Source organism: Tiliqua scincoides, chromosome 6 (genome assembly GCF_035046505.1).
Source record: "Tiliqua scincoides isolate rTilSci1 chromosome 6, rTilSci1.hap2, whole genome shotgun sequence".
Taxonomy (NCBI): Eukaryota; Metazoa; Chordata; class Lepidosauria; order Squamata; family Scincidae; genus Tiliqua; species Tiliqua scincoides.
In genome coordinates, this window is record NC_089826.1 from 47,552,284 (window position 1) to 47,573,359 (window position 21,076).

The following is a 21,076-nucleotide window of genomic DNA, read 5'->3' on the forward strand; positions in this document are numbered from 1 at the left end:
CTCTGCCCTGATCCAACGCAGACACGCGCTGGATGCTCTTTGCAGGTGATGCTGCCTGCAAAGGGGGTGCATCGCAGGCGGTCCTGCCTAATTCGGACTCCTCGTGTCGTTTTTGTCCACAGAAGGGACTGGCAAAGGGACGCACAAGACCAGGAAGAAGCCCCAATGAATGTGCAAACATCCCTAGAGGGGAGGGGAGGAGGGGAGGGGAGATGCATCACATGAGGATGGGGCGGAGTTCCTTGCTCCAGCCTCGGTCGTGGAGTTTTGGAAAGGAAAACAAAAATCAAAGCAGGAAACTGGCAGCTCAATCCTATGCATGTCTACTCAGAAGTAAGTCCCATTAGAGTCAATGTGGCTTACTCCCAGGTAAGTGTGCATAGGATTGCAGCCCCAGTTGGCAGGAAAGCCTTGGAAGTTCAGTATGCAATGGGGAAAGAATTGCGTGCCTGCTGAGAGCAGATGGGGTGGGGAGCCCAAGGAAACAAGTGACTGGAGCTGGTGCAGGGACCTGCGGTGGATGGGGAGGAAGGGGAGGCAGTGCCTCCCCCCCGTCCTTCAAAAAGCGACACCACAGTGGGAGGTGTTCAAACACTCACAACCCGCGTGGGTTCTGACTGCTTGAACACCTCCCACTGCAGTGGCGCTTTCCGAAGGACTAGGGTGGGGAGGCACTGCCTCACCTGCCTCCCCACCCACCGCACATCCTGAGCTGGAGATCCCCAAAAAGCCCAGTTGAAAACAAACATCAGAAGCAGTATTTGGAGAAGTGTCGGAGCTTGTTCCATCCATCTTACTGGATGGTAATAAATCAAGCCTTTCAAAATAGAAGGTTGAATGTGGTATTGGACAAAGAGGAAATTCCTACAGAGAACCTGTTCAACAGGTTTCCTCTCTGGTTAAGCCATTATAGTCTGGAGTTAGCAACATCGCTCTCATGTGATGCTGTTTCTCCCATGAAAACCATGTCACTCTTTTCAGATGTTGCACCATGCAGGGAAGAGCTCCCATGTGTAGGGAACCCTGCCAGGGCACTCCTTGCAAACACCTTTGGTGATGATTAGAAAAATCAGCCAGCATTTATTATGTTAGTATAAACAATGTTTGAATTAGCATTGTTATCCAGTTTTCTTGATAATCAGCCTGATTGGATTGTTTATTAGCACCTGGAACTCCTAGCAATATTTTTGCTTATAGATATGATCTGATCAATTCATTTCTTCACTTCTAGGAGCCACTAAAAAGGGACAGACTCTAAATCACTGCTTAAAGACACCAAAGCCGCCCCTGAGATGGAGAGCTGGCAAGAAAACCACAGCTCTGTCAGCAGCAATGCAACAGAGCTAGCCATTGGTTTCACGTCCTCCGCAGTAGCTGTGTTCTTATTTGGAACAAACTTTGTGCCAGTTAAGAAATTTGAAACTGGCGATGGTAAACATTTCTTGTTAAACTGCTATATAGAAACATGTGCATGCCATGTAGTGTTCACATTTTTTAAAAAAACACCTTTTGCAATAATTATATTAATTTAATAAGTGTCACTATTAATTACCTGTCTTTTAAGACCCATGGAAAAGATGATTTATAAATGGTTTGATTAACCTTCTCCACAAATTAGGTAGTCCATATTCCTATGTCATCACATGACACAAAGTGTCCTTGCAAAGACAAGAGGCTGATGCCTTCTGCTTTCCATCATATGCAACATTTCTGAACCCAGCAAAACAGTCCCTTGAATTTTGTTTTTTAGCACTGTACCAAGTAGCCAGAAAAATATAGAAACGTTCTCTAAGGTTACATTCCCATACCCACTTCAGTGCCTAATTTCACTTGTCTAATTCTAGTCTATGAATAATGCACTATCACTCTTCTCTGAATTTTTCCTCCCAGCTCCCCTGTCTGCAGCTAGTTTCCTTAGATATATACATTTCACTCCATTGCCTACTTCATCTTCTTCATCCCTTCTCTCAGATAGTCTCCAATCTGTTCAGTACCCTTATCTCTTTATCTTGTCTTTTTCCATGAAGTCTTTCCCGTCCCTTTTTTCTATTAGCTCTTCTTTCACCTATCCTTCCCTCTGGTTCCATTTTTTAAATTCATTCCCTACTCTGCCTCTCATCAGACTCACTATCAGTTACTTTCCCTACTTCCAGGGGCCTCAGTTTGGGTTTGTTTTTTTACTTTGAGTTATTTTCCAAATTCGTTTTGCCCTTAAGGACCTGACAGAGGTTTACCATCAGCCCAACTTCTGCCCCATAATTCTGTTTTTGACATCTTTGTTCTGCAGGCAGTTTTTAAACATTCTGTGACATCACACCCACTCAACCAATCACTACAAGAAGCTTTGTCTCTATTATTATTATTATTATTATTATTATTATTATTATTATTATTATTATTATTATTATTATTATTATTTTATTAACATTTATATACTGTTTTCCACAAAAAGTAGTTTACAAAGCAAAATAAATGGTTCCCCCAAAGGGCTCACAGTCTAAACAGAGATGCAGAAGAGATACCTGCAACAGTCACTGGAAAAGATGCCATGCTGGGGTAAAGAGGGACAGTTGCTCTCTCCCTGATAAATATGAGAGGAAACCACTTACAAAATATAGGTTAAATATAATATATAGATTAAAATTAAAAGAGATTCTGGACCCACTAATGCAGACTGATGTATTCAGTTTGATTATTATAGAAATGATCTGATATGATAGCTATGATCTCTCAGTGATACTGACCTGCTCTTCGGTTTGTGTTCTAGGAATGTTCTTCCAGTGGATCCTCTGTGCAACTATCTGGATAGTTGCTTTGATTGTTAACCTTATTCAGAACTGCCCTAAATTTTGGTCCCTTGCTATGGTTGGGGGCTTTTTATGGGCTACAGGTAATGCTTAATTAATACTACTGTGTCAGTATTAACACGTTGTGACAAGTCACGTAACAAGTCATGATGACTGTATGCAACTTCCAGGTTTAGAGGTAGCCTATCTCTGAATGCCAGATGCAAGGGAGTAGCAATAAGATAGGTATCTTAAGAACATAAAAACATAAGAAGAACCCTACTGGATCAGGCCAAAGGCCCTTCTAGTCCAGCTTCCTGTATCTCACAGCAGCCACCAGATGCCTCAGGGAACACACAAAATAACATGACACCGGCATCTTGTTGCCACTTCCTTGCATCTGGCATTCTGAGGTAACCTATTTCTAAAATCAGGAGGTATACCCATCATGGTTTGTAACTTGTGATTGACTTTTCTTCTAGAAATCTGTCCAATCCCCTTTTAAAAGCATCTAGGCCAGATACCATCACCATATCTTGTGGAAAGGAGTTCCACAGACTAATTACATGCTGGGTAAAAAAAATTTTTTTCTTTTCTCTGTTCTAACTCTCTTGACACTTAATTTTAGTGAATGTTCTCTTGTTCTGGTGTTGTGTGAGAGGGAAATCCTTCTATTCATTCTATCCACCCCTTGCATAATTTTGTATGTCTCAATTATATCCCCCCTCTAGACCAAGGGTCTCCAAACCCCAGCCCCAGGGGACAGATGCAGCCCGCAGGAAGCCTCTTTCCGGCCCACAGCCAACCTCTTGTCCCCTGAAAGCCTCTGGCCCCCTCAACTGAACATGACCAGAACTGTGCTCCGATTATGTCTGGAGGGTGTTCTGAGGGCCAGAGAAGTTGAATGAATGAGCCCATTCACAGCCCAATCCTGAGCTGCCCGCAGCGCCCAGGCTCGGTGGCTCTGTAGAGGGCTGCCACTGGATCCTTCGCCTCCTGCACAACTGTGGGAGGCATCTCAGGAGAAGGGGACATTCATCCCTTTTCCCCAAGTAAGGGAAGCAGCCCCGCAATGGGGCTACTCTCTTTATCGCTGACCCAAAGGTCGGCGCTAAAGTAAAGGCGCTTGTGTAGGGCACGCAGCTCCGCAGATCCGCCTCTCTCTCTCCCTCCACCCGACACACCTTCCGCCCGCCCCCTGGCACACCTCCCCCCTCCCCGGAATGCCTCCCTCATGCCCTCGGCCACACCCCCGCCTCCCATTCCACAGCCCGGCGGTCTGAGAGACCGCTGAGACGCGGAACCCGGGCGACCACTGCGCGCTAGCCCAGCTCCAACAGGCGTTCGGCTAGCTCTGGTAGGACTGTGATCTGCGGCATGGAGCCATGCCGCGGACCACAGGATTGGGCACTCATTCATTTATTCACTCATCTAAATTCCATCATTTATTTATTTATTTAAATTTTCTATTTAAATTGTTTTTCCGGCCCTCCACACCACGCCAAATATTTGATGTGGCCCTCTGGCCAAAAAGTGTGGAGACCCCTGCTCTAGACTAAAGAGCCCCCAAACGCTGTAGCCTTTCCTTATAAGGGAGGTGCCCGCACCCAGTAATCATTTTGGTTGCTCTCTTCTGTATCTTTTCTAGTTATTCTTGTTCCATCTTGTTGTCTTGTGTGCTCTCAGAGTCAGTGGACCACTGTAAGATACATGAAGCTGGACTAGATGAATCCTTGGCCTAATCCAGCAGGGCTCTTCCTATGTTCTTAATACCCATATGCATGTGAATGTAGGCATAATTTGCTGACTGCAGCAATGGCATAATAGCACAGGGTGAGAAATAGTAATAGATAAACCTGAGACAATTGTAATGTGTGTTGCTGATGCTGTCTCCTAATCTTGTGTCTTATGTCACCGTTGCATGATGAGTTTTTTTTAAATTGGAAAATTGAAACTGCAGTCTTAAGCATTCTTACTATGGAGTAAGTCCTGTTGAATTTAGCGGGACTTCTGACTTTGATTACACTATAATTGCATGATGGAGGTGCATCAGAAGTCCCCATTGCTTGACACTGTGAGTGCTTAGCATTTTTTGTTTTGCTTCTAAAAACATTTTTTCTAAATGCAAGTAGTCCCAAACTTACAGACTTCTGATTACAGATATTCCAATCTACATGCAGCTGTGTTGGCGCTTTCACACCAGCACAGTCTGTCTGGACTTGTACTTTTGCTTAGGAGCAATAGCGCTGAACTGGCAAGAGTCAGCTAGATGGCCAAATCAGCACTTTCATGCAGGTGCAGTACATCTGGTATTGTGCACAATACACAGGCACGATAACACTGTTCCAATGTATATCAGTTCCGACTTCTGGACAAACCTCCAGAATAGAACCAGGTCGTAAGTTGGGATCTACCTGTACCAACAGCAGTGCGTGTTGAGCGTCACTGAATGAAAACTGTGACAAATCTACTGCTGATGATTTGATTCAAAATACTGTATTTTTAATGTGTTTATATCTAAAAAAGGAGCAATACTTATAATAGTATGTATGTATGCATATAAATTGTTATTCTCCAGCCTGCTATGTGCACTACAATCAATGACACGAATTGTGGTGATTGTGTTCTTTAGTTATGAATATTAAACATTGTCATAATAATGATTTTTTTTTTTCATATCGTACAGGTAACATAACAGTTGTCCCAATTGTTAAAACCATTGGGTTAGGTCTTGGGCTCCTAATTTGGGCATCTTTTAATTTGCTAACTGGCTGGGCAAGCTCAAGGTAAACAGGCTGCAAGTTTAATATTTATTGTGGGTAATCATTGATATATTTCTGCTATTTAATTTTAAAATGTACCACAAATAAGCTCAACATTAGGAAAGAATACATGGCTGTGATAAATTGTGCCACAGGAATATAGGATTATACATATAAGATTAGGCGCACAGAAATATTAAGTAGACAATCCATTTGCTGTTATATTTCCATCTTTCTGGTGTGATGTAGTAGCTAAGAGACCAAGCAATAAACCAGCAGTTCCATGGTTTGGATCCCATCTCTGCTATGAACTTCCACGAGTGGCCTTAGGCATGCTACACCCTCTCAGCCCCAGCAGCAATATGGGGATAATAATACTTATCTTGCAGGATTGTAATCTGCTAATTTAACTCGACGTGGATTGCAAGCCCATGTGGACCTCAGAGGACCTCCTGGACATGACCTCAGTAGCTGAATTAAAAGCCCTTTTTCTCTAGACAACTGAGGGTTCAATCCTGTCCAAATTTCCAGTACTAATGCAGCTGTGCCAACTGTGCATGTGCTGTATCCTGGGGGGGGGGAGCAGTCACAAAAGCCTCCTCAACGTAAGGGACTACAGGTGTACCCCCATATCTGTGGGGGTTCAGTTCTAGAACCCCCACAGTTAAGCGAAACCATTGATACAAAGGAACGTCATCATCCCCCCATCCTCCAGAGACGAGGGGAAGTTTTATTTTATTTTTTTAACTTCACTGGTTAAGGATTGTTCCTTCTATCTGTTTAACTCCCCCCTACCACAGGATGCCAGCGGAAAAACACCTTCTTGACTTTGTAAAGACAAATGTTCAGGGGCCTGATATTCCCAAAAAAAAAAAAAATTCCATACAAAAAAAGATTCTAGTTGTTGAAAAGAAATACTACAGGGTGACCCAAAAAAAAACAGAACCCACAAATCTTGAATAAAACTGTTGATTTTAATTTTTCTTTGGAAAGAACATGACTTTTATGCAAAGCGACCAAGATAACTGAAACTTTGGGGAATAATCGTACACAGATTGAAGTTTGAGTCCAGTAAGTTTCTTGAAATTTACTGGACCTTTGTAGGATTTAATAAAATTTTTATGGGTTCTGTTTTTTTGGGGTCACCCTGGTAGTATTGCATTAACGTTAGTGGAGAAACATACAAAATCTTTAGGTTTCATGTAATTGTGTCTCAGATGTTTTTCAAGCCATTTATAAGATTTGTTCTAAGATTATTTTTTGGAGATTTATTTGTGATAAACAATGATGAATGATAAAATGAAAGGAAACTGAACTTCCCTGGTGATTACATATGATTTCCTTCCCCTTCTGTCTTTGCCTATTTCATTATGAGAAATTTAATGCAGTTTTAAACTTTTGGGTTGACAGATTTGGTTGGTTTGGGATTGACCCTGAAGAAGTAGCTAAGCCTATCTTAAACTACGTTGGAGCTGGACTTTCAGTAGTGAGGTACTGTTAAAAAATACTTCCCTTTCCTGGGCTGTAATCTTGGGAATAAGTCCTACCAAACACAGTGGGACTTAAGTCAAAGAAGGCATACATATGTATGAGCACACTGTTGAATACTATTTTATTTTTAAAACATCCACAAGTGAAATAAAAACAGATGTAACAAAGTATTTTATTCTGTGGAAATAAAATTTAAATTATTTGTGACCCAATCCTACTCTAACCTTAAACCATCCTCCACGGACATGCTGTCGCAAAAGTGCCATAAACTGCTTTGCAACAGTGAACCTACAGGCAGCGCTGGTGGGAAGGCCAGAGCCTTTCCATCAGCACAAGCAAGCCACCAGAGCAGGTGAATCTGGTACAAAGGTGGGGGAAGGTGAGAAGAGTGGAAGGTGGGAAGGGTGGTGACAGGAGCGGGGATGGGTGGATCAGAGCAAGGAGGGAGGCAAGATCGACTGCACTGACACACTCCATATCCTATCCCCCTTCCTGGTGTAATCCACCAACATGGGTCAATGCTGACTTGCACCAGCAATATCACTGGCACAGGTCCAAGTTGAGCCTTTCCCTGAGGAGACCTCCAGCAGCCCAAATTGCCCCACAGATCCAGTGGAAGCCATGTGGGAACCGCTGCATCAGTGTGGGGGAATTTAGGTCGGATTAGGCTGCCTGTAATGTTGTTGGGGAATCAAGTAATGTTACTGATGTTAAAGAATTGTGGTTTACAAATGGTGAAAAAGTGGCAAATTATAAACAACCAAATGGCTAAAATGTATACTGTATAAATATATTAGTGTGCTTATGTAGCATAGTGGCTAAAGGAACTGAGCTGCAAATCAGGAAGTCTCGAGCTGGAATCTCATCTCTGCCATAAGAAGGAAGCCATAGGCAAGCCTCTCAACCTCAGTCTTTCCCATCTGCAATATGGGGATGATACTACTTGCTTTACAGGGCTATTGTAAAGTTTTCGACAAGGTAATTAGTATATGCGAGAGTGCTTTGAGCCATCAACAGCATTATAAAATATTAAGTACAGGTGTGCGCCACTTAACGACGGGGATATACGTTCTCCAATTCCTGTTGTCATGTGATTAGGTTGTTAAGTGAACATTCAGCCCAATCTAGTCCTTTGTTGTGTAAACGGACACTCCTGCCAGAAACTAGCTGGCTGTACAGGCTTCTGGAGATAGATTGCCTCTTCTTTGCATTAAGGGCCTCTTTGTTGTGTAAACAAGACATTCTACTGCAGGCTATGGGAGTCCTGACTGCCTCATTAAGAGCCTCTTGGTTGTGCTTTGACCACCATCATATATGTGGTCCGTTGTTAAGTGGAAGGTTGTTAAGTGGCGGGCACCTGTATTATTAAATACATATAGGCTTATAGTGCTATATCATCATGAGTTTAGTGTTTACAATTATTTCCTTTGCAGCACTATCCTTTTTCTTTTTGTCAAAACTGATGTTCAGAACTCTTCATCTTCATCAGAGAGTGAGCCTTTATTAAGAGAACATGTAAGTATTACATCCTTATGTAGTAAGTATTGTATGTACATTATTGTTTTAATGCAGTGAATATATGTCCACACTGGAAGAGAAAGCTTTAATGAAGGGCTTACTCCAACCTCATGCCACCCTCTGAAATATAGAATTCAGTGGTCATTCCCATAGTTTAAGCCAGCAGTCTCTGAACTGGACACAGACAGCCTACCTGGCACGACCGGTGCTTACTGTTCAGCCAGGGAGGCTTCCATTATCGCTGCCTGTTGCCCCCCATGTCTGCTCCACCCCACTGCGTGTGCCAGGAAATCCTGGAACAGAGCCTACTGGGGCAGCAGAATGCAGAAGCAGCGGGCGGAGTGAACATGGGGTGTGATCAACAGCAACAATGGAAGCCTCCCTCTGTAAGCTCCATTCACGCAGAGATTAGCAGGGACGCCTGATTTGGCTTGCGGCTGGAGTCTGAAGAGCCCTGGATTAAGCACTATGTTGCAACAGAGAATACTTCAGAGAATTGTAGGGAGAAAAAGTGAGGAAGATGAAGAGTGAAAGAAGTTCTATATTGGAAACTAGTGTGTTCTCCAGACTGCTGCTCTAGGCCTGCTCCAGGACTGATGATGTATTTTGGGCCCCATTCTATCCAACTTTCCAGCACTGATGTAGCTGTGCCCGTAGGGCAGGCCCTGTATCAGGCAGTTGGGGGGCAGTCATTTAGGCTTCCTCAAGGTAAGGAAATGTTTGTTCCCTTACCCCAGTGCTGAATTGTGACTGCATTGGCACTGGAAAGTTGGATAGGATTGGGCCCTTTGACACACACATGGATGGACTTCCAAAAAGGGTATCTAGGAAATTTGTCAGCAAGGTCCACATCTTATGAAGGGTATGAAAAAAAGGAGGAGAGTATTATTCTTCATGTCCACAGAGAGATCAGAAACAATGCGTTTAAATTGCAGGAAGATACTTTTAGGTTAAACATCAGGAAAAACTTCCTTGTTAGGAAATCAGATCATTAATGAAGCAAATTCTGGGAGGAAGTTGAGGAATCTCAACTTTGAATTTTGATTAACAGGCAATCAACACTTCAGAACGCAGGGCTGAAACCAGGAGTGATGTGTCATGGGTGGACAATCTTTCTCCGTTGGGAAAGAGAGTGATGTAAGTTTTTCCGCACTTTTTTTGGTATGGTTTCTCTACCCTACCTTACTTCCTTTGTTGTACAGTGCATTTGTCCCATAAGGCAGCCGAAGCAGCAAAAGGTAACCATACCATTACAGCTCTTTCGCATCTCTTCCCAGGCTGCAGTTTCTGGACTGCTATAGGTAAGTCTGGTATTGACAATTTTCAATTCTCACATTTTCTGCAACAGTGCTGCAAATCTGCTGTGAATATTGTAACGCAAGAGATGACTCTGAATTCGAGAGATGACTAACCCCTGCTAACTGAGCAAAAAGGCACCTTTTAAAGCGGTGTCCTCTTATATTTAGCAGGAAGAGAGCAGCTGTCCCTCTTCATCTCAGTATGGCATCTTTTCCAGTAGCTGTTGCTAGTGTCTTTTCTGCATCTCTCTTTAGACTGTGCGCCCTTTGGGGGACAGGGAACCACTTACAGATAAAATGAAATTATCCATGGATTTTTCACCCATGGTTTTATCTTAACGCAATAACAAAGGCCCTTTAAATTAAAGGAAAAATGATCCTTTATTCAGTCTCACTTACCATTGCAATGCGGGACAGAAGCAGCAGGGAGGCAGCCAGCCAGCCAGTCAGTCAGTCAACAGTTTCAGTTCAGTAGGAGGCAAGTGACCCCTCCTTTCCCCCTGGAGCACATGAAAGAATGTAAAGTGGAAGTGTTTATCACCTCCGCTTTGCATTCTCTTCGAATTCTTTCATGCACTCCAGAGGAAAGAAGAGGTTACTTGCTTTGGAGTGAACTGAAACTAATCTGCTGATTGATTGATTGATTGCCTGCTGCCACTCTTTCACATTGCAATAGTAAGCGAAACTAATTTTAAACCGCTGCATAAAGGGAGGTTGTTTTTTAAAATTGATTTCATTTAACACGATTTTCAGCATCAGCAGGGGTTCTGGGAATGAAACCCCCGTGGATGCCAAGACACAACCTGTACTATTTATTTTACTATGTAAACCCCTTTGTGAACTAACTTTGTTGAAAAACAGTTTTCTTAATAAAAATAATTTGTAAAATTTTTGTCTTTTCTTTTTTTTGTAAGAGGCTGCTCTCTGGCAGTGATAGCGGGAATATTATATGGTTCTAGTTTTGTGCCTGTGCTTTACATCAAGGACCATGGCAGAAGAAATGGGACTATGTACACAGGAGCAAGTCAGTTTGGTAAGACATTCTAACATCCATGTATACCAGTGGAGAACTGTGATTGTTTGTGGTGGGTGGGAAGGGCAGGAAGACTCTCCTCTGTATGACTCTGCTGCTAGGTCCTACTGCATGGTTCGTAACACATCCAAGGATGTAGGAGTTGCTACCAAAACTACCTTGGTCCAGAATTGTTTCCATGGCAGCAGACCCCTCCTCAAGCTTCTTCCGAAGAGGTCATTCACTTGGTCCTGCCAACACATGTCTTTGAGGTCTAGGAGTGCTCTAGATTTTCCTGGTTCACACATTGCACTGCAGATCAAGCAATCATATTATTTACCTGCCTTATCTGACCTTGAGGCCTGGACTAGAGTTCAGTGCTATTTCCTACAATTTAAAAAGAGTGTTGTAATAGAGAAGAATTATAGACGGTTTAGAAGAAAATTCTTATGTGAAAAGAACTGGGTGTGGCCATTTCTGTATTGAGAACCACGCCATTCTCCAGAAAAAAAGGTGTCTCAAGGCTGGTTGTGTATTTTGAAGCACAAACTCAACTTCCTTAAGATTAAGAGGATTTATGTTAGCAAGTATCACATCTGTAAAGGGTATCAGAATGGAGAGGGAAAGTTGCTATCACCATTGCCTAGTTAAAGAGATGGTCAGCTCAATCCTAACCTGCCCAGTGCCAGCAGAGCAAGCATGTGCACTACTGTAAATGTGCTGTAAGTCACATTGCGACAGCTCAGAGGCTCATGGCACTGGCCAAAAGGCCTGCACCAGCCTGTCTGCAACAGTCAAAGACCTGCACCTGCCAGAACAGGTAGGCTCTCTGTGAGTTGGCGGAAGATCAGGAAAAGGGCAGTACAGAAGCAGGGAAGGGATGTAATGGGGCACATGGGACCCAGGAGGGAGTGGGAATGACGGCAGTGACTACTGCCATATCCTATGCCCCTGCCCAGTCCTGATTTTCTAACACAGGTCTGCTCAGACTTGCACCAATGATTTTGCTGGTGCAAGCCTGTGTAACCCCATAGCAGCTGCTGGGTCTTACTCCAGGGGAAGGGGATGAATGTCCCCTTCCCTCAGAGAGATCTCCAGCAGCATCTATTCCGACACTGAATATAGCTGAAGCTGTTTTGGCGCCACTGCATCACAGTGCAGGAATCTGTATAGGACTGTGCTGATAGTCAACTCCATAAGAACATAAGAAAAGCCCTGCTGAATCAGGCCAAAGGCCCATCTAGTCCAGCTTCCTGTATCTCACAGTGGTCCACCAGGTGCCTCAGGAAGCACACAAGACAACAAGGGACCTGCATCCTGGTGCCATCACTTGCATCTGGCATTCTGAGGTAAATTCTCGCTAAATTTCCCTGAGGTAAATTCTCCCAAATTCAACAAAAACAGGACAAAATGCAGGAGGCTTAAATAAAAAAAAAAAATCAATAATTGGGTGCCTATGATATGAGAATAGGCTTGTCTGAAGTAATTGCCTGTTTTCTAGAATACTTTGAAATGTTCTATGGTACATATATGTCAGTTTTAAATATATATATTACATGTGTCCTATTTTTGTGTCAGATTTAGATTATGTCTTCGCACACTTCAGTGGCATCTTCCTTACGAGTACCACCTACTTTCTGATCTACTGTGCTGTAATGAAAAATAGGCCTAAAATTTATCCTCAAGTAATACTCCCAGGTAAAATGCCGATATACTTCTGCAGTTGCTTGAATGACAGGTTCCAAACTCCTATCAAGTGTACTCTGTTTTGCTACACTTTGACAAAACCGTAATGGGGATGAATTACCCAAATCTTGCAAGGACCTACCCAGGAATCTGAACAAGACAGCAAAGACTGCCATCTTGCGCATGGGAGCAATGCATAGATCCCTTTTATGTTCAAATCCCTTTTGAAGTCTTGGAGATCCCATTGAAACTGGTGACATTTTTAGGTGCTAGATATATTTATTGGTTGGCAACCTTCAGTCTTGAAACACTTAGTGTTTTGTTCAGAGGATGCAAAAAAAGAGAAACACATTGGACCTGGAGGATGTCTTAGGGCGCTATCCTAACCAACTTTCCAGCACTGACATAGCTGTGCCAATGTGGTGTGCACTGCATCCTGCAGTGGGAAGGTAGTCAAGGGGGTCTCCTCAAGCTTAGGGCATGTTTGTTCCCTTACTTTGGGGGCTGCATTGCAGCTTAGTCAGTGCTGGAAAGTTGGTTAGGATTGCGCCCTTATTCACTTGTTCAACCCAGAATGCATTCATATTTTCAAGACTGCTTGTATATGCAAACAGGAGTAAATGTGGGTCTTTCTGCTATGGGGTGAGTTCAGCTTCCCTCTAACTTTGCTCCTTGAAAGACATACATACCATCTCCAAATCAAATACTGATTGCCCTGCCCTCCCCCCAAGCTTCAGATGGACTGTGTGAGTTTTCTCTTCAAGCACATTCCATATTTATCTCCTCGTATTCGTTCAGCTTGTTTTTCCCCATTTGTTGCGTGCTTCTTAACACAAATGTTTATGTCTGAAAAACTTCCCCAGTGTTTTGATGGGAGAGATGGTATGTTAACTGAGAAGAATGTCCCATTGATTTAAAAATTTAAATATGCTCACGACTGTTGCCTTAGGTGTGCATAACTTCGCATTGGATTGCACTCTAATCTCCTGATTCTGAAAATGATTTTTAGTACTAAGCCACATTTGATTAAGTGATGTTTCTTCTCCTGAATGGCTGGTTTCTTGAGTGCCATGTAGCAAGCCCAGGCTCTTATTTACAGCAGTGACAAAATGAGCAGGAAGGTGTGCAATGCACTCCGCTGTGGTAGAAGAGCTCCACTTCTGCATTTGATACATGCATTGCTAGTTCACAGCCAGTGTGTTTAGAAGCAAGATAGTAAAGCCAGACTTGGTCAATGGGCATGCAATCAGCTTCAATCCCAAACTTCCAACTTAACTGTTTCGTGGAGTTCCCTATCTGCCTTGGTCCTCAAACGATTTCTTGACAAAGTCTCTTGGGCTGCAGCTTTGATTTACATGCAATTGCATCCAGAGGTTCTGTGCCTGCAAGGGAAGGGTCCATAGCACATGCTTCACATGCAGAAGGTGGCAGGTAGGGCTAGGAAAAACTCCTGCCTGACAGTGACATGGGGTGAGGTCCTGGGCCTGAGGAGGCACAGCCACATGAATACACAGTCACTCACTCACTCTCTCTCTCTCTCTCTCTCTCTCTCCCTCCCTCCCCCTTATACTTTTCTCTCTCAGTGGATCTTACCTTCCTTAAACCAAACTCTCTCTCCCTCCCCTAGAAATAAATTAAATAAACTCACCTCCCCACCCCCCACCCCCCAGACATAGGGAGAGCTCAACACAGACCTGTGAGGCAACTCAGTAGCTGCCTCTCTTGGTGCTTTAGAGAACCAGTCCCTTCATGCAGGCTCCCTGATGTTTTCATGGCTTTCTTAAAAACAGAGCTGAGACAGTTGTGCCTGCTACCGCCCCAGCAACTGCTGATGCAGGCACCCTGATGCCTTTTTTATCATTGGAAGCCAGCCATGATTGCAGCAAATCAGCTGCTAGCTACTTCCCTGTGTACTGTAGTGTGCATACTGCTTAACTAACTGACTGTGCTAGAGAAAAAAGAAGCAGTGTGGAAAGACAAGGTACTTTTTTACTTTACTTGTTGGGACGGGTGAGGTTCTGCCTCCCTAGACTACCTGTACAGGTACCTACCTGTACAGGTAGACTGTACAGCCCTTCTGCCTGAAGCCTTGGAGAGCCATTGCCAGTTGATGTAGACAATTTTGCGTTAGATGGACCAGGAGTGTAAGGCAGTGTCCTGTGTTTCTCTTGATGAAGGAACTTGGATTACAACATTTTATTTTTCTGTAGATTTGGGGGCTGGTCAATGGGAGGGCTTTGCTAATTTGGTGTAGGATACCAAATGATTCTCTCAAATAAACTCCTATGGAGTATACCAAATATGTATTTAGGGTCTGAGGTTTGTGAGAGCCAAACTCTTTGGTTCTATGCTTTGGTTAACTCACTGAAACCTATCTGCAAAAGTAGCATTTGTGTTATTAAACCACATGTTTATTCATGACATGGTGTACGTAGCCAAAACATTGACTGTGATGTATGATATATTTATATCTGTTGTCAGGATTTGTTTCTGGTGTATTATGGGCAATTGCCAGTTGCTGCTGGTTCCTAGCAAATCGTTACCTCAGTGCCGTGGTCAGCTTTCCAATTATCACTGCTGTGAGTACCAAGGAAATAATTAGTTTGTGCAATAACCTATATGACTGGGTTCTCTGCATACTGAACTGTGCATGTGATTCGTTTCTGCCCTGATTTTGAAGATTTTGCATACAGTCTGGAGTAAGAAAAAGGATGTGTTATGTTCTGATCTTCTTCTAGCCTGATATTTTTAGAGATTCATTCATTTCACTATGGAAAGCAGGTGATGCATAGTCTATGCAGGAGCCCCAGCATGTGGACATGTTGGGAACCTCAATAAGAGAGGAGACAACAACTGCCCCAAATGGTCCTCCTTTCCTTTCCAAACAACCATGGAGGTGGTGACAGAGAATTGGGTTCAGAGGGGTGTATGCTATCTCAGAGCCTTGTTGCCATCTTGGGGGTTAAGGGAAACTAAACCTGCTTTTATTTTCTGAACAAATATGTGTGATGGGGGAGGAAGAAATAAATTAAATCCTATCCTCCTCACTAGTCCAATGGCACCACACTAATGAATGTTTTGGAGACGAAGGGAGAGCCTCACACAGTCATTGGTAGGAGCAATTCAGAGATTGTGTATGGGGGAAGAGAAATGGATGTTCACTATTTCTTTCCTCTTGCCTTTTGCCAACTGAGACAAAGAATCTCAGTTGATGAAAGCAGCAACGGACTAGAGCAGTGGTTTTCAAACTGGGGTGTTTCAACACTCCAGCCTGAGAGCCCTGTGCTGCTTTCCCTTAAGGGGTGGAGAGAAGGGGAAGGCAGAGACGCGATGCCCAGCATTGTGCCTCTGATCGGGGCACAGGGGCACGCTGCCACTCACTGCCGCCTGCAGCAGCCTCCCAGAGATCGGGGGAGCTCGGCGCCAGCCTCGGCAGGGCTCCCCACACAGTGCAGAGCCCTCCAGCAGATTATTGCGACCACTTCCGGTTTTGCAATTGAGAAACAGGACGTGGTTGCGATCGCCTTCTGGAGCGCTCTTCGCTGCATGGGGAGCCCTGCTGAGGTTGGCGCAGGGCTCCCCCAACCCCCAGGAGGCTACTGCAGGTGGAAGTGAGTGGCTGCGTGCCCCTGTGCCCCCATTAGAGGTGTGATGCTGAGCATCGCATCTCTGCCTTCCCCCTGCCTTCTGAGGCAAAGGTTCAGTAGCTCTCAAACTCTCCCAGAGTTTGAGAACCACTGAACTAGCGACTCTCCCACCCTTTCCTATAGCGTACATGTCCTATTGACATATAAATTATAGTAAGTGTCAGAACTGCAGAGATGGGCATCATCCATCAGGGATATCTTATCCTTCTCCAGACAGAAGAAAATTTAATTTGAAATTAAAAATTGAAAGTATCACTGGGAAATAAATGTGCAGGTCCATTTGAGGTGAAAACCGGCAATAGAAAAGAAATAACAATTGGTATTCCGGCTATTTGGCTGCAGGGTACTAAACATGGGAACCTTTATGGCCACAGTTATGGAAATGAATGTATGGGATACATAGTGAGAATTGTTTTAAGCTGGAGTAACTTAAAAAGGGGAAAAGCACCTCAACAAACTGTGCCATAGAAAAATTTGGCAGGGAGAGAAAGTTGGAGAATGGAGAATGAGTGAATCAAGCTATTTTCATAATATATGCAGTAGATTACAACTGCAAAACTTGGGCACTTCCCAAAATGTCTGGAGGCTCAATCCTATCCAATTTTCCAGTGCTGATGCAGCCTCAAGGCAGCTCTGAGGTAAGCGAACAAATGTTCCCATACCTTGAGGAGGTCTGTACTGTACCCCCAGGGCAGAATGCAGCAGCCACCCCATTGGCACAGCTACATCAGTGCTGGACAGTTGGATAGGATATGGCCCTGGGATGGCTATTCCACTGAAGGCTCCCAGAAGCTGATTCAGTGATATGTGTAAGCAGTAATCAGGATTTAGGAGCTGAAAACTGGAATGGTCAAGAGTCTTGAGCTGTGGATTAGTTCCTTTCAGTTCAAGCCTGATGCAAGGGCTAGGGTGTGAGTGGCCTTTTTAGGATCAAAAATAATACCAAATATAGACAGGTCCCAGGTCTACTCTGCATAGGTCATTCTGCATAGATAGGCATTAAGATTCGTTTCAAACTGGCAGATTCCAATCAATTACACTTTTGCAGATGCAACGTTAAATTTAGATCAGATAGTTAGTTCTTTGCAAAGGACAAATGAAATGAATTTTCATTATATATTAAATTTGCTCTCTAGGGTCCTGGCTTTATAGCTGCAATGTGGGGAGTGCTGGTGTTTAAAGAAATAAAGGTAAGGACTGTGACATCCTAAATATGTTTCTCAAATCACGGTTGTATCCAGTGCTCTCAGTGCTTCCGCATCTGGAAGAGCAGAGCGTATGATTTCTGGAAGAAAGGGGAGAAAGGGGCATGTGAGTGAGTTGTATTTCGTTCTCTGTGCATTCTTAGAACTTCAGAAAGTCACCTGGGGAGATCAGCAATCATAGATTTGATTGCCTTGAGAGAGGAAGCACAAGTGATTTGTGCTTGTGCTTCTCATAGGACTTATAGTGAGTTAGGCCAGTGGTTCCCAAACAGGGAAGCTGGGAACCACTTAAGTGGGGTGAAGGCAGTGATGCAATCGCCAGGATCATGCCACTGCCAGGGACAAAGGGGGGGTTAGGACTTACCAGGAGCTGCACTGTCCTTTTGGGGTGCCCACCTCCACAGGGCTTCCCAAACCTCTAGATCAGGGGTGCTCAATAGGTGGATCGCGATCTACCGGTAGATCGCGAGGCAAAATGAGTAGATCGCGGAGTGCCGACCCCCCCCCCCTTAGGTGCCTCTGGGAGGAAACGCCGGGTTTAAGGCCCATTGTACTCAATGGGGCTTACTCCCAGGTAAGTGTGGCTAGGATTGCAGCCTCACAGCCTAATCCTAGGCATGTCTACTCAGGAGTAAGTCCTGTTATACTCAGTGGGGCTCAAGGTACACCAACATACATTGTACACATAAATGTTATATGTTATGATGGCGCGAACATTGTAAAAAAAACTCTGGTAGATCTCCGGGCCTTGCTGGGTTTCAAAGTAGCTCTCGAGCCAAAAAAGTGTGAGCACCCCTGCTCTAGATTGTGACCCACTTTGAGTTTCACAACCGCAAACCAGAAGTGGGTTGCCATCTCTATTTTTGGCCATGCAGAGGCTTGGGGAGCCTTGCAGAGCCATCTGCAGGCTCCCTGTACCTCCAAGACGCCAGTGCTGTCCCCCAGGTAGGTCAAAATCCACATGGTTGTGGCAGTGTTGCAATCGCTGTGGTGCTGTCGCTGCCATTCCTGCAGGGCCACTCCTCTTAAGGGAGAACGCCCTGCTTCCAGTTCCCCTGGTGGGTTTCGACCCACCAGTTTGAGAACCACTGAGTTAGGCTATCAGTTCACATTTAGTCCACTTGGATAGGCAACAGATCTCCAGGGTTATAGGCAGAGAAGTCTTCTCCCAATTGTTCCTGAGACAGCAGAGATTGAACATGGTCCCTTCTTCATACATAGCAAATGCTCTGTCTCCAGAGCTGTGGCAACTCCTCCAACTTGTGTTGAATTTCTGAAGCTTCTAATGAAACTACCTTTTAGCAGCACAATCTTATGCCTGTTTACTCAGAAGTAAGTCCCACTTATTTCAGTAGTGCTTAGTCCCAGGTAAGTATGCATAGGATTGCAGCATAAATGTACAAAATATATTATTGCTAGAACTCCTAGGAGAAAACAGCTTTGGGTACAACCAATTTGGAGTGAAAATGGGGGGAGGGATGCTTAACCCTTGCTACTCGTCACGTTTCCCATGAAACCCCACCCTCACTCTGCTATTCCCCTTATTGTGCAGTTCCAGGAGCCTGATCATGAGAGTGAATGGGTCATGTGGAACCTTGCAGGAGGAGCAACTGTGGGTGGGAGTTGGAGAAACAAAGCAGCATGTAGGGGAAGAGCTCAGCTTCTCTTCCACCCCTTTTCTTTGCTCTTTTCAGAATGGCTTTTTGAGACCTGGTGTAGCACAGTGGTGAAGGTACTGGGCTGCAAATCAGGACTTCTGTGGTCCAAGACTTGCTCCTGTCACTTACTAAAGACTTCAGACCAGTAGTTCCCAACCTTTAGGAGCCTGCAGAATCGTTGTAAACCACATGCGGCTGCGGGTGGCCTGGCCTCTGCCCTCTCTGGTGGTCTGTCTCTCAAGAGCTCCTGTATAGATTATCAGAGAATGGACCACACACAACCACAGCTGACACTTGGTTGTGACTGCAAGCAGGCTGCACCCACTTTGATGGTTCATGGGAGATTGCTTGCTTGGCAAGACACTGGAAGTGATTAAAGATGATTGTTTTTCCCCGAGACCTCGCAGACCACTTCTCAGGGTCTTGCAGGTGGGGATCCAGTGCTTTTAGACCAACCACTACCTTTCAGCTTCAGCTGCAAGATAGGGTTTTAATATTTACATTCCTTACAGAGTTGTTGTAAGGACTTCCCCAAAAAAATAAATGTGAAGCTTTTTGCACACTCAGAAAGTGCTGTGCAAATATTAAACTATTATTAGTAGCATTAGTATTTTCCTATAAGAAGCAATTGCCAGAATCTGTTACCCATATTCATGTTTATTCTGCCCTTAGTTGTTGTACTGAACTAGTTGTTGTGGGTATCTACCCCACTTTCCACTTGAATATGTACCATGAGCTGGTATGTTGGAATGAACCTTTAGAATCTATTTAGTTGGCCCAGCCATTATTGTATTCCATCTATATGCAATAAACATTAGCTGGTCACTAATACCTGCAATAAAATGTGTTCCTTCCAAAGCCAACCTTTGTTAATCTGCAAAAGCCAATACATTTGTTAATCTGCAAAAGAAAAAAAGTGTTTATTTTCAATTGTTCTGTAAATAACCCAATGTCACAGTTGATCTGTAGAAACTGATGCTACTTCTCTTCCCATTCACCTTTTATGCAGGGGCTGAAAAACTATGTATTACTCTTACTCGCCTTTTGTGTTATTCTGGCTGGGTCGCTCTCAACAGCTTTTTCGAAAGTCTGAGAAGACATCTTTTCTACCAGCAGATGGCCACACTCCTTAACACATTTCTGGTGTGTGAGATTGTCATATATTTTCTGGTTTTGTGGATGTCATCGCTCTGGCCAAGGAGACCAAAGACAGTTTGTAGATCAAGAACTCTTTGAACTTCATGTGAAGCATCCTTTTTGTTCTCAACATGTCGAAAAATAAGGGGAAAAAGAATTAATATTTAATATCTCAGGGCATGGTGATTATGGGATGAAATTGTAAGTCAGTTGTTTTTATTGTTACTGCTATGTTTTGAGTGCCATTATTGTCAGGAAGGGTGAACTATAAGACAAGTAATCAAAGTATAATTATTGTTCACTGTGTGGGGAGATTAATGTTACTGTTGGGTATTGTGTTTTTATTTTATTGCTCAGTGGTTATATAGGAACTGTTAACAAAGGCCATCAGCCACAATATCTCTCAGGTGCATGTCAATGTTTGTTTCTGTGCATAGTGATATATATAGTGCATTTTTTCTTGACCTCTGCTTAACAGCCTATTCCAAAAGTTCCCCTGAGTTTGAGGATCTGTCCTTCAGGTGCTCTTTGCAAGGGCGGGGCAGTCCCTCAGACCCTTGACCTGCCTCATGCACACAATGTTCAACATGTGGCCCTTGAACCATGGGCATCAGCTGCAGTTCATGTGAAACCAGACTTCTGGAATTTACACTAGCAAGGAGGACCAATAATATTAGAGAAGATTTAGTATTCTGCCTCCACTGCAGTTTTGATCCTGATTACAGTGTGTGTGTGTCTCCCAACCCAGTGCTATTTTTAATGGAAGAAAACTGCCATTGGAAATCAGGATCAGAACCATGGCAAGGACAAAGTACTGTAGGCCCCTCTATCCACTCCACTGTGGTTTCAGACCATCTCATCCTTCCCATGAACTAT

At 43.9% G+C, this 21,076-nt stretch overlaps 1 protein-coding gene across 2 annotated transcripts; it reads left to right on the top strand.

Annotated features, from left to right (window-relative positions):
• TMEM144 (transmembrane protein 144) lies at positions 1 to 20,720 on the top strand. 2 transcript variants are annotated; one of them, XM_066632808.1, is made up of 12 exons: positions 1 to 45; positions 1,232 to 1,431; positions 2,768 to 2,890; positions 5,473 to 5,572; positions 6,959 to 7,039; positions 8,473 to 8,554; positions 9,609 to 9,694; positions 10,770 to 10,888; positions 12,446 to 12,565; positions 15,035 to 15,132; positions 17,337 to 17,390; positions 20,073 to 20,720. In XM_066632808.1, exons 2-12 carry the CDS (start codon positions 1,293 to 1,295, stop codon positions 20,154 to 20,156), a joined length of 1,086 nt encoding a protein of 361 aa, XP_066488905.1. In that variant the 5' UTR covers positions 1 to 45; positions 1,232 to 1,292; the 3' UTR covers positions 20,157 to 20,720. The 2 variants fall into 2 exon arrangements, with proteins under 2 accessions (XP_066488905.1, XP_066488904.1); XM_066632807.1 differs by lacking the exon at positions 1 to 45 and adding an exon at positions 256 to 333.
• Positions 20,721 to 21,076: the final 356 nt, after the last annotated feature.

What these genes read in the sequence shown, in the direction of transcription:
- TMEM144 (XM_066632808.1), top strand. Translation starts at nt 1,293, where the DNA reads ATGGAGAGCTGGCAAGAAAACCACAGCTCTGTCAGCAGCAATGCAACA. An exon ending in CCGTTGGGAAAGAGAGTGAT is followed by an intron (nt 9,695 to 10,769) that starts GTAAGTTTTTCC and finishes TTTTTTTGTAAG; the next exon opens with AGGCTGCTCTCTGGCAGTGA. An exon ending in GCTTTCCAATTATCACTGCT is followed by an intron (nt 15,133 to 17,336) that starts GTGAGTACCAAG and finishes TTTGCTCTCTAG; the next exon opens with GGTCCTGGCTTTATAGCTGC.